Source organism: Salvelinus sp. IW2-2015, linkage group LG26 (genome assembly GCF_002910315.2).
Source record: "Salvelinus sp. IW2-2015 linkage group LG26, ASM291031v2, whole genome shotgun sequence".
In the NCBI taxonomy this organism is placed as follows: domain Eukaryota; kingdom Metazoa; phylum Chordata; class Actinopteri; order Salmoniformes; family Salmonidae; genus Salvelinus; species Salvelinus sp. IW2-2015.
This window is the reverse complement of record NC_036866.1, coordinates 44,685,750-44,705,078: the sequence shown is the minus strand read 5'-3', so window position 1 is coordinate 44,705,078 and position 19,329 is coordinate 44,685,750. Positions and strand designations below refer to the sequence as shown.

Here is a 19,329-nt window from a genome sequence, read left to right as displayed (position 1 = left end):
TTCTAGGTGACTACCTCATGAAGAAGCTGGTTGAGAGAATGCCAAGAGTGTGCAAAGCTGTCATCAAGGCAAAGGGTGGCTACTTTGAAGAATGTAAAATATAAAATATATTTTGATTTGTTTAACACTTTTTTGGTTACTACATGTTTCCATATGTGTTATTTCAAAGTTTTGATATATTCACTATTATTCTAAAATGTAGAAAATAGCAAAAATCAAGAAAAACCCTTGAATGAGTAGGTGTGTCCAAACTTTTGACTGGTACTGTACATATATTACATTTTAAAAGGCAATAGCTCTCTCTTCAGGGCATCCAACTATCTCCCTTGGCTCCAATGTGTCTGACAACCCTGAACTTGATGAGTACAGTATGCTGTTTCCACTAATTAATCCATTCATTTGGTTCCTGTTGTTCTGACAACATGCAACATTTATTATATTCCATGTCTTTAAAAATTATACAATGAGGCAAAATCAGAAGATGGAAGCAAGGTAAGCCATTGTCCTGTCATGGAAATCATTGTCCTCTCCATCTTTTCATTGATACATACGCCAATATGCAAGTACACAAACTGACATTTGATTTAACAAGTTTACAGCATATTGTTACTGTGTATACCATAGGAATATATTCTAGTCTATGCTGTATAAGTCAATCAGTGGAATTCTCAACTTTATGTACTGTAATGCTTTCTACATTTATATTAATTTGTCACAGAATTCCTAAAAGAACTCAGAATATCATCATCCTTGGAAATAGCATAATCACTAGAATATTACTCCCTGCACTGCACTGGAAATTAGTTCAACCTAAAGTGTGATGGTGCAAGGTATCTGACTGTTATTCAATGTGTAAATGTTTTTATTGTATCTRTCCCTAGTCAAATACATTAAAGGGATACTTCATAATTTTGGTAATGAAGCCCTTTATCTACTTCCCCAGTCAGATGAATTTGCGGAWACCGTACCATTTTAGGTTCAGTTTGAAAGAAGTTGCTAACTAGAGTCAGCGTAATTGCTAACTAGCGTTAGCGCAATGTCTGGACGTCTATGGTAACTGCTAGCATGCATTTCCAAAATCCTGAAGTATCCCTTTAACATGAATATAATAAATAGTGTAGGCCAACCAGGTCAAACAATAATCCAAATTGTGAAGACAAGGCAGTATGTCCTGTGTCAGGTATAGCCCCAGAAAGAGGGCATCATGGGCCAAAGATCAAGGCTGGAGCAAGCCAGGGCAAGAAACAGGAGGCGGGCAAGGGTGGAAGGCAGAGAAAAGGAAGGATGGGGCAGGGGAGGACTGGATACAGTAGAGCACCAAGCTGACCTCAGGGCAGGTAGGGACAGTTAGGGAAACACTGGCGATGAAATAGACAGAAGAGAGTTGAGACCATGCTCATGCTGACTATAACTTTACCATTTCAGGGCTCACAAATGTTTTCATTCCATATGCCATATGGCGTTTGCCATATTGGCAGGATTTGGCATCTGAATATATGTATTGTTGAGGTCGAAAAGTCAATATATTTTGACTGACAATTACCTAGGAAGACTGCTTAATTTAAGGTTTGGGCATAATGTTAGCAGTGTGGTTAAGGTTAGGGTTAAGGTTAGGTTTAGGTTTAAAATCATATTTGAACGAAGAGAACGGTAGAAAAAGGCGGGGTTTAGCCATTTGTGGTTGTGGTACGTTACTCTAGTTATGACCCTCCCTCTGGTTCCCCGCCCTTGGAGGCGTTTTCAAAGCTTGGACTGGAGAAAGAAATGATCGAATATCGGCTCCATCTAAATAGCTAACACAATTTTGCCTACCAGATAGACCACAGGTAATTTAAAAAAAGCCAGTATTCATTGTTCTGCTTCTTAGCTAGCTAATGAAAGGAGAGTTCACTCAGACAGACTTCATTCATTTCGCTCACTGCTGCGTTGTCTGGGCCTGGCTGTGGTGCAGATGAAATAGCTTTTTTTGAATGTCAGGTAACGGTAGAGTCTTATTTTGTACACATGCCAGGTTAATGCAATGTCGTAACTTATATATTTGCTCCACATTACACTGGTTGGTGAGAAAGCGTCGTTGTAAATAGTCAACATGGTTGTTTGGTTTTGGTCGTGCTGACAGGTCCAGCTAGCAAAGTTACTAGCTAACGTTACTGTTACTAGCCACGTTAGCTTGACGTTGTCAGCTGACGTTTGCAACGGCATCAGTTTTAGCTTAACATAGCAAGCTAACTGCATTGATGTTTAAGACGTGTGCAACACATTTGTACCGTTATTTGATTACAACAAAATCTAGTTTTCTAACTAACAGCTTTTTCCCGAAATATTAGCGCGCTAACTAGTTGCGAGTGGGGCTCTGCGAGCAATGTTCATCATGTTACTGTAACTAGCAACCTAACGTTAGCTTGTAATGTAGCTAGCTAGTTCATTCTGCCCAGCCAAAATATTGAACTCGTCCYAGCCAGTCAGACATACGTTTCAAGTTGTATTAGTCGTATGTACAGGATACAACGAAATTCGTACTTGCATGCTCCTCGACAATGCAACAACAATAAAATATAACAATAGGAACAAGTAAATGGAAGTAGAATAAACATTTTAGTATAATACAGGAAGGCACAATTTGTAGTACAATATTTAGCTAACGTTAGACATGTATCAGCGAATGGGGGGAATTGGGGCCACGTATTTACATTGTGTGGGTGTGTGCTAAGGTGTGGAGAGTCAGTGCAGGTGGTCAATCCAGTTTAAGGGTCCAGCAGCTTGATGGCTTGTAGATATAAACTGTCTCTGAGCCTGTTGGTATCACACCTCATGCTCAGATACGCCTGCCAGACGGTAAGGGAGTAAACAGCTCATGGCTGGGGTGTGGGGTCCTTGATTATGCTGCAGGACTTCCTCAGGCACCGTTTCAAGTAGATGTCCTGGATGGGTGGGAACACAGCCCCAGTAATGTACTTGATGTAGCTTGCCAGAATCTGTTGCCATGCTTTTTGGCAAATCTTTACATATCGCTCAGCTATTTGCAAGTAGTTAATTTGCCTAGCTAGATAGATGGATAGCTAACATGTTGAGGAATACCGTTACCCACGACATGATAGTTGTACCCGTAAATGTAATTTCTGAAAGCTGTTTACCCCAACGTGCATTGGTCAATTTGAAATCTGACAGGCATTAGGAGAGAATGACATGCTTGTCCGTTGAAATAGAGTTGTAGCACCTACTACAGCCATTTTTAAACTACTTAACTAGCTGGCTATATTGTAACGGCTAGTTTTGTTTTCAGATCTCCACTCACAGTGCATTYGACAAGCAAATTGTTTAACTGAATTATGTTGGCACTCTCCACACAAGTGTTATTGGTGCAGGCCAGAGCATCTCATACTGATGCTTTTGTGAGTGGCATGTTGTTTTCTAAATTCACTCTTGGTATGATCTTCTCAATCTTTTGATGCATACATAGTAGGTTATGTGTCATGGATGAAATKAAGCCAAATAAACATTTAATTTAATCAAATGTACAGTGCCTTCATAAAGTATTCACACCCCTTGAATTTTTCTGCATTTTGTTGTTACAGCCTGAATTAAAATTKAGATTTTGTCACTGGTCTACACACAATAGCCCATATGGTTTTTAGACATTTTTACAAATGAATTAAATGAAAAGGTGGAATGTCTTAGGTCTTAAGTATTCAACCCCTTTGTTATGGCAAGCCTAAATAAGTTCAGGAGTAAAAATGTGCTTTACAAATCACATAAGTTGCACGGACTCACTCAGTGTGACGTAATATTTGAATTCAGRCTTCTAACAACAGAATGTGGAATAAGTCGAGGGGTTATGGCTACTTTCTGATGTCATTTTCTGTTATGACTTTACTATTGACATAACAGCACTCACTCCAACTGGATGTTCTGAGAATGGATAGCAAAACTGGTGACTCCCACTTTGTTTTGATATTGTCGTTACAGTTGAATTTGTAAGGCGAAAACAGAGGTCATCATGGGTGATGACAGTGAGTGGATGAAGTTGCCCATCGACCAGAAGTGTGAACACAAGGTGATTACCCCTTACACACACACACACACACACACTTAACACACACACTTAAGACAAACCTGACTTTCCACAGTGTTGAATTCTTGCTGGATGTGTTTCAGCAGCTGTGGTTTTGTTTCAGAAAATGTTATCCAATAGCACACCCTGAACTCACATTGTAAGCCAGTCTTTTCCATTAGTGCCAGCCGTTGGCTAATCAGCCGGTTACGGACTCATTTTCAGCCGGTTACCTTTTCCACTTCCTATTAACAACAAGGCTACTTTTCATTTAAAAGTTTAAATTGGCTAGTCCCTCGAGCMCTCTCCCACTAGAATGAATGACATGCAGTTTCTAGCAATCTATTGATAGGATAGGTGCCTATTATACACAAAGCGAGCGACGACAGGGAAGCGCCGTCTGTCCCATCCCCGGTATAATTTGTGTGCGCTGTGGTTGGTTGCAGTTGAATTTCTTTACATGGAGGAGGGAGAGAGCATGATGCTCGTGAGTTTGTACATCCCATGTAATGTAAGTTGTAACAATGAGTCGAAATCCACTTAGCCTAACTATTATTTTCTGCGGCAATGTATTTTMTTTCGCGTCGTGACGCAGAGTCGTGACGCATAGGCCATTTACTGTGCTTTATTTGACAACTGAAAAGCAAGTGCTGACTGTTATAAAAGGTGTCGGACCGACTGAATAAAGTCGATGTCCTATATCCCTTTGCCATTCATAAATCATGCAGCGTGGTTATGTACATGGTATCGCATCGSGACAAGTAAACCAAAGGGTTTCCTTTCCTAGGATGTCGGGGCTTGCCAGACAGTGACGCTAAAGTGAGTGACTCTTGTCTCATCGGTCAGTGTAGCCTATCGCGTAGGTGAGAGAGCCATTCATTTGACTCTCTAATTTGCATGTGGACCAGGTAGGCCAATGTTTTTTGGATGATTATCTGCAGATAAATAATGRAAACATTCGATGAAGAACCATCACTGCAGGAACAATATGTTGTGGAGAGCCTCATTCTGGTCCAAATATTATCATTAGGGCCCTTACGGAATCTGGGCATTAAAACGGAATTCAACAATGTAACGAATGTATTGACATTTTTAGCAAAATATTTTTTTGTGCGTATAAAACAGGACCAACACCTTACATGTTGAGTTTTTTTATTTTGTGTTTAGTATAATACTTAAGACTGACGTAAGCCTTTGACGGTTTCCATTGAACCTTTTTTCATTTATTTTTCAAGATAATGTGGGCTATTTACGTAATTTTTCTATTCTAATAAAATACATCATTTGAAAAAKAAACGTGGCAATGCATATCTTGCAGTAAAACTGTAAATAAGACTTTAATCTCGAGAATACAGGTTAAATATGAAATGTTTAATATTCTTATACTTAGAAAATAGCCCTTATCATATAGACCTAGACAAAATCCAGAACAACTACCAAATACACTGAATTCATACATTTTCAGTCATTTAAATTGTCATGTCTTTCTACACAATACATTTTTCCAATCTGGGAGGTAAACTCGATAAAGTAGCCAATTCAATAATTTCACACTACTGGCCCGGGGGTGCCTGGCTGGCAAATGTTTCTCTTTGGTGGCTAGTCTATGTACTTGTGAAAAACACTGGTAAGCTCATTTATGGAGCAGCTTTTCTTGAACACCGTTTCCCCCACAAAAACAGCTAATTTAGACTGTTTCCCGCAGCAAAGAGCTAGACTGAACACTGCTAAATGGATTTTCCAAAAGGATAGCCTAACATGCAGTGAAGCTTATGATTTAAAGTTTCCAATCCCTGTCTTCAGTCTCTCTCAAATGATTTACACTCACTGACTGCTTCAATCACAACGGAGGATATGCTAGGCCAAACAACTGTYCTCTGTACGTAACATCAAAAGAAAGCCCATTTAAAATTTGTTTTTTACTCTGGCTGTACAACTAGAATCTGGGTCACATCAAATCCCTTAGTTATGAACTAAAATGTACCTTGACTCCCTCTCATCACAAGGCTCACTATTCTCCTTCATCCCAACCAAGGTATGGAAAGCCAGACTAAATGGCTATGAAGAAGCCCTGAAGCTCTTCAACAGGATAGAGGATGAGAAGAGCCCCGAATGGGGCAAATACCTGGGCCTGCTTAAGAAGTTTGTGACAGACTCGAACGCGGTGGCCCAGCTTAAGGGCCTTGAGGCAGCACTTGCCTACGTCGAGAATGCTCATGTGGCTGGCAAGTAAGTATTAGACCTAGATCTCATCTGACGACACAAACGGAACTTTGTAAATACAAGAAGAGGTAATAGTAACTCATTGCCTAGATCTTCAGGCTACGTGAATAGTTGAAAAGAAGTCGTGAAAAGGCCTAACTCATAGCCTTGGTCTACAGGTTAGGTGAATGCATACAATTATAATACAAGAGACTCATTGTAATTAGATGGATGAATATATCTGCATCTCCCAATGAAAGCTTTGTCTGTTTTAAGTGCTGCTCTCTGTGTGAAACTGGGCTAGTTGTGGAAGCTCCAGTGAGCTTCCACAGGATACATTTTAAGCCTGCCTGATATTTATTTATGGAGAGAGCCAGTCTGACATCAGATCTGTATATTGTGTGCAGCCTATCAAGCAAGGATTACACCACTGAATGATTCTAGGAATGACTAGTAGGGACTTTGAGTCTATCTCAGAGTTTACACTTCAAGATTCCACCCGGATGATGTCTACTTTGTGATGTTTAGTGTAGGTTGATATTTACACATTGTACAAAATATCAAAGCCTAACCTATATTTGAAGTCAAACCAAAAGCCTTTTTTACGTGTGTGTGAACATGCTGGAATTAGAATGCACGGTAGTGAATGAGAGAAGACGGGCCGCGAGCATCAACGGCGTCATGCGTTTCAAATTGGAAAGCAAGTGTTTTTTCCTCGCGTCTATCCGAAGCAATGCTGGTAAAGTGAGCGGATAAATAGCTAGAAAATAGACAGTTTGTGGATTGTTATGTCTGTAGTTGTGACRTGTATAGTTAAAACGCGTCTATTTAGTGTTTAAGTGTAGCTGCCAGTGCCAATAATACATATTTGAAAACAATAACTTTATGCCTGCCTTTGTTGATTTCGAGCACAGGCRTATATAGCCTATGCAGGCTACGTCTGGGGAAACTCAGTTCAAGAGAGAATACTGTTATGTAGAAAGAACGAGACTAGCAATTTTTTTAAATAAACGGCTAGGTTGTATTAGCTATAACTCTCCTCACGTTTGTGAGCTAACATAACAGGAGGCTCCCGTAGGACATATCAGGTCAGTCAAAAGGAGCACACAACAATAATTCACAAGGGCTACGTAGCAAACATATCATTCGACTGTTTATTATGGACTCTAATGACAATTAAGCTGGTATACGTTACGCAGTGTCTGTGAATTGACAATTTACTCTCGCACGGAAATTTTAAAGGTGTCTCTCTGTGTGGTTTCGGCTTAAGTGTTTTGCATGTGTTCCAGAACATCAGGAGAGGTGGTGTCGGGAGTGGTCAGTAAAGTGTTCAACCAGCCTAAAGCTCGGGCCAAAGAGCTGGGCTCAGACATCTGCCTCATGTACATGGAGATTGAGAGGGCTGAGGTRGTTCAGGACGAGCTCATCAAAGGCCTCGATAACAAAAACCCCAAGATTGTTGTCACCTGTATTGAAACTTTAAGGAAAGCACTTAGGTGAGTTTTTCTACTTCATAGTTTTCCTAAAGATTTCTCCAACCAATTAATTCAGCCATAGCTATTACCATAGCTATTATGTCATTACATAGGCCTAAATCCTGAAATGTAACACTTTTTTTTCATTTCCAGTGAGTTTGGCTCCAAAATTATTACTCTGAAGCCAGTGGTGAAAGTTTTGCCCAAACAGTTTGAGTCGAGAGAAAAGGCAGTTCGAGATGAGGCCAAACTACTAGCAGTAGAGATCTATAAATGGATCCGGGATGCTCTTCGACCTCCTCTCCAGGGCATCAACTCTGTTCAGGTGAGATAAGGCTTCTGAAAACGTTGATACAGAGGCTCTTTCTCAGTTCATTTACATCCTCGCTTCCTTCTCAAAACACATTGGAGAAGTAGGTCTGAGGGGAGGGACTTTCTTCAATAATAGGATTGATGCATGGAATCTTCGAAAAGACCAATTGAGATGCAGCCAGAGTTTGTTTATGCTCAACTGCAATATGGGTCTCCATAAATGCTGGAACAACTGATGAATGGGATGTCTAACAGCGGTCTTTCCTCTTCTTTCTTTCACAGTTGAAGGAACTGGAGGAAGAGTGGGTGAAGCTGCCAACTACAGCCCCCAAACAGAGCCGCTTCCTCCGCTCACAGCAGGCCCTCAAGGCCAAGTTTGAACAGCAGCAGGCAGCTGGAGGAGACGAGGCAGATGGTATACTTTATCAGATTTAGCCTATAGTTTTGAAGTCCACATTTTAAGCCACTTTTCCTCTTTTTTCCTAGCCTTGGATAGCAGTCTTTGCGCTGTCTTATGGAACTCCTTATGGAGTTGTTGGCGAGATAGCACAAACAGATCTGTGACTAGGCTTCTCCCCAGCGGCTTATTTCCATTTGTGAAACAATTGATCTTCATCAATGGCTTTTGAGAGAGAATTTGTGCAACGCTTTATGTCTTTGTGGAAGATGTATGTAAATGTGCCATGTTATCTTGTTGATGGAAACTGGTCTTGTGAAAAAACCTTTGCTGAAGCGTCGTCATCAACAACGCGATTATAGAAAAAAACCAAGACGAGACTATACAGTACCAGTCAAAAGTTTGGACACAATGATTTTTCTTTATTTGGACTATTTTCTACATTGTAGAATAATAGTGAAGACATCAAAACTGTGAAATAACACACATGGAATCATGTAGTAACCAAAAAAGTGTTAGTGTTACCTTGGGATTAGCAACACAAGGGATTAGCTCAAACGCATTAGGAGGGAAAGAAATTCCACAAATGAACTTTTAAGAAGGCACACCTGTTACCGGTACTTGAAATGCGTTCCAGGTGACTACCTCATGAAGCTGGTTGTGTTATTTCATAGTTTTGATGTCTTCACTAATATTCTACAATGTAGAAAATAGTAAAATAAAATAAGAAAAACCSTTGAATGAGTAGGTGTGTCCAAACATTTGACTGGTACTGTATAGTCTCGTCTTGTTTTTTTTCTATAATCGCGTTGTTGATGAGATGGGTAGGCCGGCCTACATTATCAAATTGAAGGTCTAACACTGTAAACTCTCAGGAGATAATGATGATGAACCTGCACCTCGGGTAGACCCTTACGAGCTGCTGGAAGCAGTGGAGATCCTCTCAAAACTGCCTAAAGACTTCTATGACAAAATTGTAAGTTTGGGCACCACTGTTTAAGGGACATGACCCTTAAACTAAAAAGGCCTTAAGTGAATCTATTGAATTAATATATTGCTAAACATATGTAGTAATATTTTTGGAAAGCAAAAGTTAAGCTATTATGTGTTTCTTGTGTTGTGTGGAATCCATGTCATTAGACACAAACCATCTCTCATTATATCTGTCCTTAGGAGGCCAAAAAATGGCAGGAGAGGAAAGAGGCCCTGGAAGCAGTGGAGACCTTGGCTAAAAACCCTAAATTGGAGAACGGGGACTTTGGTGACTTGGTCAGAGCACTAAGAAAGGTACTGTAACATTTATGCTTCACGGGGAAACCACTAACGAGGATACCGGGTAATGGAATGTGTCTCCAGGAAGTAGGACAATGATCAACGTCCTGAAAATAATGATTTCTTGTTTCCCAGGTGATTGGTAAAGATGCTAATGTTATGTTGGTGACCCTAGCAGCCAAATGTGTGGCTGGACTAGCAGCTGGGCTTCGGAAGAAGTTTGGAACATACGCAGGACATGTAAGTTACCTTCAAGGCATTGGTATAGAATTGTGTTCACAACAGTTATGCTAGCCAAGAGCAGTGGATGTGGTGAGCTGATGCATGAACAAGCTGAGTGGGTTAACAGTAGGGAGCAGTGGCAACATGTCTTTGTACATCCTGATTTACTGTGCCAGAAATACCGTGCTTATATTATGCTCTGTTTCTCAAGGTGGTGCCAACAATTTTAGAAAAGTTTAAAGAGAAGAAACCCCAAGTGGTCCAGGCCTTGCAAGAGGCTATTGATGCAATCTTCCTTACTGTGAGTGAACTGTACTGTGTGGATTCACTGGTAATAGCTTGGGCTTTGTTGCTATGTGATTCATATCAAGCTGATTTTGTGAGATCTGGGATGTTTGTACTGTTCTTGTTTTGAGATATTCATTGCTGTTTGACTTGGTCAAGGGACTGCCTATATTTTATTTTCTGTGCCTAACATAATATTTTCCATGTCTTATTGTTTTGCAGACATCTCTCCAGAATATCAGTGAGGATGTGTTGGGTGTGATGGACAACAAGAACCCTTCCATCAAACAGCAGGCCTCTCTGTTCCTGGCCAGAAGCTTCCGCCACTGCACCCAAGCCACGTTGCCAAAGAGCATGCTCAAAGCTTTCTGCCCTGCATTTCTCAAGGTACCGAAAACATTTTATATTCATAAACAGGCAARTTCAGGGCTGGTTTCCCAGACTCAGATTAAGACTAGTTMTGGACTAAAAAGCATGCTTAGTTGAGAGTCTGGATTGAAAGTACTTTTTAGTCCAGGACTAGGCTTAATCTGTGCCTGGGAAAATGTCCCTCTGTGTTCACAAATGATAATGTTTTGTCCTCCATTTTGTGAATGTGTGTGGAATTATGCTCCTATTATGCCCCATCTCTTGATTAACCCTCTCAGCAAGTGAATGATTCGGCCCCAGAGGTGAGAGACGCTGCGTATGAAGCATTGGGGACAGCCATGAAGGTGGTGGGGGAGAAGGCTGTCAACCCATTCCTGGCTGATCTGGACAAACTCAAGCTTGACAAGGTGCGGATTGCTATCAGTATATCTTATCATTAATATCAGTGTGTTAGTCAATCGTCAATATACAGCATGTCCTTATCGTTGGCATCAGTCGATCTTGTGTGCCGTGTTATATTGTGTATCCTGTGTAAAACTAGTTTACCTCTTGAAACTGAAGGTGAACTAATGCCAATGTAGATGAGTTCTTTATTGGATATAGGGTTGTATTATTATGAGTAAATGAGATTGTATCCTTAAAGTTGACCCATTTTGAAGAGTAGACAACAAATGAAATGACCTGGCCTCCATCCATCTCTAAATGAACAGATTAAAGAAAGTGCCGATAAAGTGGAACTGCCTGGAAAGAAAGGAGGTGGTGGTGGTGGGGCGGAGAAGGCACCTGCTGCAAAGGCAGCACCGCCTGCTGTGGCTCCAGCTAGATCCTCTGGAGCGCCCAAGAAGGCCCCAGCAGCTAAGGTTTGATGGATTTAATTGATTTGTCGGTTAAAATGCATATAAAGCCACTTCAACCTGAGACGGGGTGAAGCCCAGGCTGTCAGTCTTCTTCACCAGGCTCGCTGCACTGTCCCCGATGTGAAACTGTAACCATTGTAGGCGTATGTAAAGAAACTACTAAAAATGATTATTTGTGTTCATTATTTCGCAGTTGGGTGGACCTCCTAAGAAAGGGAAACCTGCCTCCGCTCCGAGTGCGAAAGGAAAGAAATGTCCCGAAACAAAGGAATTCGTAGAGACCGAGCTATCGGTAAGTCAACTGTTTAAGAGGACCGCAATGTGTCAGCCTTTTAACCGTAGGAATACTCGTGCTTTATTGGTCTGACTGAATGAGCGAGAACCAGTTTTTCTGCAGTTAACTCTTTCATTTCCCTTCTGTTTGTGTCCACCAGATTGAGGTGTGTGAGGAGAGATCCGCCGCGGTGCTCCCTGCCTCCTGCATGCAGCTGCTGGACTCTGCTAACTGGAAGGAGAGACTGGCCAGCATGGAGGAGTTTCAGAAGGTGACTAGTTTTCACTGTATAATCTGATTTCTTTAGTGTTGTCTTACTCAGATCTCGTCAAATGTAACAAATCAAATGTATTTATATAGCCCTTCGTACATCAGCTGATATCTCAAAGTGCTGTACAGAAACCCAGCCTAAAACCCCAAACAGCAAGCAATGTAGGTGTAGAAGCACGGTGGCTAGGAAAAACTCCCTAGAAAGGCCAAAACCTAGGAAGAAACCTAGAGGAACCAGGCTTCACATCTGTGAACCTGCTCTTTACAACAATGTGTAAATAATTATTGAAGTTAGGTACTTTTATGTTATATTCTTATCATGTGATTGTCACCAGGCTGTGGAGCAGATGGACAAGAGTGAGATGCCTTGCCAGGCTCTGGTTAGGATGCTTGCCAAGAAACCAGGCTGGAAAGAGACCAACTTCCAGGTACAGCATACCAAAGTTTTTAAACACTTACCACAACAACAAGAGCTAAAATGGATGCATAGATACAAATGTTGATTATATCACCTGAGTTTATTTTTWTTTTWTTWTTTTTTACGGCTTAGACCTATGTATTGGACCTTGTATTTGTCCAGCGCCTGTCATTATTGTGGATGTGTAAAATAAGAAACTCTATTCACTAGATGGATCCACATTGCTCTGTCGTCATCACTGACTTTTGGTTCTTGGGTTTGTTCATGGTTCAGGTGATGCAGATGAAGCTTCACATTGTGGGTCTGATAGCCCAGAAGGGATCGTTCTCCAAGACGTCAGCCTTCGTGGTGTTGGATGGCCTGGTGGATAAAATAGGAGATGTGAAGTGTGGAGGCAAAGCCAAGGAGGGCCTGACTGCTACCGCCGAGGCCTGCTCCCTACCCTGGACTGCTGAACAGGTCTGTTGTCTTTCTGACTCCATTTCTAATTGACACTGCGGTTCTGCTTTTACAATTTTTTGCCTCCCGTGTCTTTGAATTTAAAAAAAGAACACCGGTAAGAAATGTCAGTTGTTCACTAGTGTGCTTCATCCCTCAGTTGGTTTCCATGGTTTTTGCACAGAAGAATCCTAAAAATCAAGCTGAAACCCTCAACTGGTTGGCTAATGCCATGAAGGAATTTGGATTTGCTGGGTAAGTGTCTTACTTTCCGTTATTGTCGGTGTATTCATTTGCCAATAACAATATCAAATCATTCAGTGTCCTATGATAAGATGTTCTAATTTACACGATCATTGTGGTAACACAAGTATAACGCTTTGTAACTTGTTCTAAATATGTATGATAATGTGCGTGTTTATCCCCTGCAGCATCAATGTGAAGGGTTTCATCAACAATGTCAAGACGGCGTTGGGAGCGACCAACCCTGCGGTGAGGACCGCAGCCATCACCCTCCTAGGAGTCATGTACCTGTACATGGGCGCTCCTCTACGCATGTTCTTCGAGGACGAGAAACCTGCCCTGCTGAAACAGATAGACGATGAGTTTGAAAAGGTAAGAAAAAACATGGGTGAGGAATAGGTTGATTTTGAAGATCACAACAATATGGCAGTATCTAATATGTATAGTATGTATACAATTGTGTATTTGTATTTTTCTAATGAATGGCCTCTCTTGACTCTCTTTGAAGTTGCTAGCTACAGGTTGATTTCATCTGCTATCTGTTCGCTCTACATAAGATTGTCAGGAAGGAATATAAGAAATGTATATATTGTATGTACATGTATATATTTTCAATGTGACTGATGAGACTGCTTGCTTCAGATGCAAGGCCAGTCTCCTCCGACTGCGTTCAGAGGAGCCAGGAAAGGAGGAGCGGAGGAGGATGGAGAGGAGGCGGACGAGCAGGAGGAGGATGGAGGAGGAGCACCTGACGTCATGGATCTGCTACCTAGAACTGACATCAGGTTAGACTTTCCACTCATACCCTTTTTCACACTACCTTGTCGGCGCTGCTCCATATTTTCAGCAACTATGATGGATGCGTAATCAGGCCAGCTCATTACTGCTTAGATCGGTTTGGCTCTGTTCAGCTCAGCAGTGGGAAGAACCCTATACTACTTTGACTATTTTGATTATGGTGGTTCCGTTCTATGTTTTTTTTAATGGTTTAGCCATTCCACCTCATTAATCCACTCCATTCTTCCATCTCCTGTGCAGTGATAAGATCACGCAAGACATGGTGGATAAGATAGGTGACAAGAATTGGAAGATTCGTAAGGAGGGTCTGGACGAGGTGGCAGCGGTCATCTCTGAGGCCAAGTTTATCCAGCCCAGCATCGGAGAGCTACCCATGGCACTGAAGGGACGCCTCAACGACTCCAACAAGATCCTGGTAAGAAGTGTGCTGGGCTCTGACTGAAGAGCTACCTGTCAATATAAAGCATGATGAAGACATATGTATTGTTTTAAAGGCAGTTATTTTACGACGAAGTCTTCAAGCATTTTGCAGGCACTCTTTAGTATGTTAAGTCTAAGCTATATTTTATTCTGTCTGATAGTAGAATGTATAGCTTTTTCTGACACCAAAGTATCTCTTTTCTCCCCAGGTCCAGCAAACCCTGACCATTCTTCAGCAGATCGCCGTAGCGATGGGCCCAGCTCTGAAGCAACATGTCAAGAGCCTGGGCATGCCCATCATCACTGTACTGGGAGACGGCAAGGTAAAGACTGTCATACTCTGACATGCTTGTACAAAGGCATAGGTAGCTATTGTGATTAGTGCGATAGAGAATATTATACTGTACGCATAGTACACACATATGACGAGGATAACGATCTAGTACAAGTGATAGACTGAGTGACTGTTTGTTGTTCTCAGTATCAGTTGTCTCTCAGTATTGTATTGAGTGAATAATTGGTGTTGACTGACTCTGTGTATCCCCCTCTCCCCTGTAGACCAACGTGCGTGCTGCTGCCATGACAACCCTGCAGGCCTGGGTAGAACAGACCGGCATGAAGGACTGGCTGGAGGGAGAGGACATGTCTGAAGAGCTCAAGAGAGAGAACCCCTTTCTTAGGCAGGAGGTACAAACACAGCCCTTCAGGTCATCTCTTAAAGCCTGCCTCTTGTAGCTTGCAGTAATATGTAATAAAGATGTGGTTAGGTGCTGGTATCATGGGTATTGTGTGGAATCTGAGCACAAGGTTGAAACATTGGGGGCATCTGGAATGGGAAGCGTAATACCTCCCAGCCATGTTGGATGGCCATGTACGTTTARAATCTCTCCCCGGCACAGCCAGAAGAGGACTGGCCACCCCTCAGAGCCTGGTTCCTCTAGGTTTCTTCCTAGGTTCCTGCCTTTCTAGGGAGTTTTTCCTAGCCACTGTGCTTCTGCATTGCTTGCTGTTTGGGGTTTTAGGCTGGGTTTCTGTATAAGGACTTTGTGACATCTGCTGATGTAAAAAGGGCTTTATAAATGCATTTGATTGAGAAAGACCCATATAGCATGCCCCTTCCCTCCCCAGGTGCTGGGCTGGCTGGCAGAGAAGCTCCCCACCATGCGTACGGTGCCCTCTGACCTGATGCTGTGTGTGCCCTACCTGTACTCCTGTCTGGAGGACCGCAACGGAGACGTGAGGAAGAAGGCCCAGGACGCCCTGCCCATCTTTATGATGCACCTGGGCTACGAGAAGATGTTAAAGGCCACTGGCAAACTCAAGGTACGCCCTGTCATGGAGAAGATGACTTGGACAGGCTAAATTTAAAGATTATAAAAGATGACTGAATGACTAATTGATAGTGGAGTGAAAGAAAGTGAAACGGAGCTGGTTTCAGTCTGGATTCCCAGGCTAGAGTCTTACGTCCGGTTCATGGCTACGCTGTCGTGTTAGAATGACGCAATCTTTCGGAAGCCAATGGGCTTGTATTGTTGTTCTGTAGTGACTCTGTCCCCCACTCTCCCTGTAGCCTGCCTCCAAGGAGCCTGTGTCTGCCCTGCTGGAGAAGGCCCGGGCAGTGATGCCAGCCAAGCTTGCTCCACCTCCTGGCAAAGCTGGCGCAGCCAAGTCTATCAGCGGCGGTGCCCCTGCTGCAAAGTCAGGTTGGCTTGCTTCTCAGTTACTGTTTGAATGATAGGTGATCAAATCATATTGTACTTGTCACATGTGCCGAATACACAAATGGTCGCTCCCATTTGATTAATTGTTCAGCAGTCTTATAAGCCATAAGACTGCTGAACAATTAATCAAATGGTCACCCGGGCGATTTACATTGAGCCCCCCCCTCGACTAATCTGTACCCCCGCACTTTGAGTTGGTACCGGTACACTCTGTATATAGCCTCGTTACTGTTTTTTTTGTGTTACTTTTTATTACATTTGTTACTTTTAGTTTATTTAGTAAATATTTTCTTAACTCTGCATTGTTTAAAACCTCTACCGCTTCTCTCTCCCGGATCCGGGATCCTCCTCATCAAAAAAGCTGACTAGCATAGCCTAGCCTAACGGAACAGGGATATAATATAATTTCATGAAATCACAAGTCCAATACAGCAAATGAAAGATAAACATCTTGTAAATCCAGCCATCATTTCCGATTTTTAAAATGTTTTACAGCGAAAACACAATATGTGTTTATATTAGCTAACCACAATAGCCAAACACACAACGGCATGTTTTCACCATGTTTCCACCGCATAGGTAGCTTTCACAAAACCCAGAAATAGAGATAGAATTAATCACTAACCTTGAACAACTTCATCAGATGACAGTCTTATAACATCATGTTATACAATACATTTATGTTTTGTTCGAAAATGTGCATATTTGAGGTATAAATCGTAGTTTTACATTGCTCAGCCACCATCACAAATAGCACCAAAGCAGCCAGAATAATTACGAGAGGCAACGTGAAATACATAAATACTCATCATAAAACATTTATGAAAAATACATGATGTACAGCAAATTTTTATTTATTTATTTTTTTTATTTTACCGTTATTTTACCAGGTAAGTTGACTGAGAACACGTTCTCATTTGCCAGCAACGACCTGGGGAATAGTTACAGGGGAGAGGAGGGGGATGAATGAGCCAATTGGTAAACTGGGGATTATTAGGTGAAAGAATGAAATGAAAGAAACATCTTGTGAATCCAGCCAATATTTCAGATTTTTTTTTAAGTGTTTTACAGCGAAAACACAATATAATTTATATTAGCTCACCACCATAGCCAAACACACAACGCCATTTATTCACCGTAAAGATAGCTTTCACAAAACCGACAAATAGAGATAAAATGAATCACTAACCTTTGGACTACTTCATCAGATGACAGTCTTATACCATCATGTTATACAATACATTTATGTTTTGTTCGAAAATGTGCATATTTAGAGCTGCAAATCGTGGTTATACATTGTGAATACGTAGCAACAATTCACCAAAATCTCCGGAGATATTTTGGACAGTCACCTAATCTAATCAAAGAACTCATCATAAACTTTACTAAAAAATACATGTTGTACAGCAAATGAAAGATACACTGGTTCTTAATGCAACCGCTGTGTTAGATTTAAAAAAAAATAACTTTAGTAGAACATACAGCATGCAGTATTGTGAGACAGCGCTCACATATTCTCCGCCTCGTTGGAGCCAACATTTACCACAAAAATACGAAATAACATCATAAATATTCTCTTACTTTTCTTGATCTTCCATCAGAATGTAGTGCAAGGAGTCCTATTTCCAGAATAAATCGTTGTTTGGTTTTAGAATGTCCATTTCTTCTGTCGAATTAGCAACTTTGGCTAGCATTGTGGAGCGCACGTGTCCATCTCTTGGCGCAAAGAACGAAAAATTCCAAAAGTCCCAATAAACGTTGAATAAACTGGTCAAACTCGGTTGAAAAATCCTACTTTATGATGTTTTTCTCATATGTATCAAATAAAATCAGAGCCGGAGCAATTCGCCGTGTATACCGAAGGCTTTTCAGAAGACAATGTGGAGTTCCCTCGCGCGCCATCGAAAACTGACAAAAGAGCTGACCTGTCACTCCAAAAGCTCTTATTCGGCCTCACATCAAGCTAGACACCCCATTCAACCTTCTACTGCCTGTTGACATCTAGTGGAAGGCGTATGAAGTGCATACAGATCCATAAATAAAAGCCAGTTGAATAGGCAGGYCCTGACACAGAGCCTCGTTTTCAGATTTTTCACTTCCTGAATGGAAGTTTGCTGCCAAATKAGTTCTGTTTTACTCACAGATATAATTCAAACAGTTTTAGAAACTTCAGAGTGTTTTCTATCCAATAGTAATAATAATATGCATATTGTATGATCTAGAACAGAGTACGAGGCCGTTTAATTTGGGCACGATTTTTTCCAAAGTGAAAACAGCGCCCCCCTATTCACAAGAAGTTATTAAGGGCTTGTAAGTAAGCATTTCACGGTAAGGTCTACCTACACCTGTTCTATTCGACGCATGTGACAAATACAACTTGATTTGATCATACAGCACGGTAGAAGCTGATAAGGAGCCTTTTGAAACGTAGACTTGGCACTCCGGTACCGCTTGCCATGCGGTAGCAGAGATAAGTCTATGACTTGGGTTACTGGAGTCTTTGACAATTTTGGGGGGGGCCTGATATCGCCTGTTATATAGGTCCTGGAAGGCAGGAAGCTTGGCCCCAGTGATGTACTGGAACGTGCGCACTACACTCTGTAGCGCCTTACGGTCAGATGCCGAGCAGTTGCCGTAACAGGTGGTGACGCAACCGGTCAGGATGCTCTCGATGGTGCAGCTGTAGAACTATGAGTGTGCAGAACACAGGGTGCATCCCAAATGGCACCCTATTCCCTATTAAATATGCATTACTTTTGACCAGGTTCAGTAGGGCTCCCCTATTTAGGGAAGCCCTAAATAGGGGAGTATGCATCTTTCATATGGCTATATCAGCAATGTAGCATCAGCAATTGAGTTTGAAGAGAGGGATCTATCTTTTCCAATTTTCTTACCTTTGTTAGGTTCTAATTCTCAGAGTAAAAAAACTCTACGGACACTATGAAAGCTTAACCAAGTTTATTCTGCCCAGAGGATCAATACAGCTGCATTAGACAAAAAGCACTGATATCACCCAAGCACTGATATTTAACGGTTCCTCATAGGCTGAGTCTCCTCAAACATCGTTCTTTACTGCTAGGCAGGACACTAGTGATACGGGCCATCAACTTTTATTTCTCCCTTAAGGTAACCTGACCTCAACCCCCCTCCAACACTAATCCATGGCTCTCTCCACTTATCAATGCCTGCCACGTAATCACTTCCCTGCACTCAATACATTCCAAGCTTAATTGCACACACTATATACCTTCCTCCTATAACCATTCACTTCTGGTGTAGACCCTCTAAACCTCAGCACTCCCTCC

The 19,329-nt window shown here is 41.7% G+C and overlaps 1 protein-coding gene across 2 annotated transcripts in view; it reads left to right on the top strand.

Moving 5' to 3' along the window:
• The first annotated feature begins 1,736 nt into the window (after nt 1-1,736).
• Nucleotides 1,737-19,329, top strand: part of LOC111952416 (cytoskeleton-associated protein 5-A) — a 36,097-nt gene continuing 18,504 nt past the window's right edge. Inside the window, exons 1-25 of one of the 2 annotated variants that reach the window (XM_023971054.2) lie at nt 1,737-1,826; nt 3,967-4,054; nt 6,087-6,280; nt 7,543-7,749; nt 7,882-8,053; nt 8,323-8,455; nt 9,313-9,413; nt 9,611-9,724; nt 9,845-9,949; nt 10,143-10,232; nt 10,439-10,603; nt 10,864-10,992; nt 11,296-11,445; nt 11,636-11,734; nt 11,877-11,987; nt 12,322-12,414; nt 12,678-12,863; nt 13,003-13,097; nt 13,274-13,457; nt 13,728-13,870; nt 14,124-14,298; nt 14,513-14,626; nt 14,862-14,990; nt 15,432-15,626; nt 15,874-16,006. In XM_023971054.2, the coding sequence (XP_023826822.1) occupies nt 3,998-4,054; nt 6,087-6,280; nt 7,543-7,749; nt 7,882-8,053; nt 8,323-8,455; nt 9,313-9,413; nt 9,611-9,724; nt 9,845-9,949; nt 10,143-10,232; nt 10,439-10,603; nt 10,864-10,992; nt 11,296-11,445; nt 11,636-11,734; nt 11,877-11,987; nt 12,322-12,414; nt 12,678-12,863; nt 13,003-13,097; nt 13,274-13,457; nt 13,728-13,870; nt 14,124-14,298; nt 14,513-14,626; nt 14,862-14,990; nt 15,432-15,626; nt 15,874-16,006 (3,274 nt within the window). In that variant the 5' untranslated portion in view covers nt 1,737-1,826; nt 3,967-3,997. Of the gene's footprint in view, nt 1,827-1,888; nt 1,978-3,966; nt 4,055-6,086; nt 6,281-7,542; nt 7,750-7,881; nt 8,054-8,322; nt 8,456-9,312; nt 9,414-9,610; nt 9,725-9,844; nt 9,950-10,142; nt 10,233-10,438; nt 10,604-10,863; nt 10,993-11,295; nt 11,446-11,635; nt 11,735-11,876; nt 11,988-12,321; nt 12,415-12,677; nt 12,864-13,002; nt 13,098-13,273; nt 13,458-13,727; nt 13,871-14,123; nt 14,299-14,512; nt 14,627-14,861; nt 14,991-15,431; nt 15,627-15,873; nt 16,007-19,329 lie in introns of those variants that run through there. The other variant, XM_023971055.2, reaches the window with a different exon arrangement.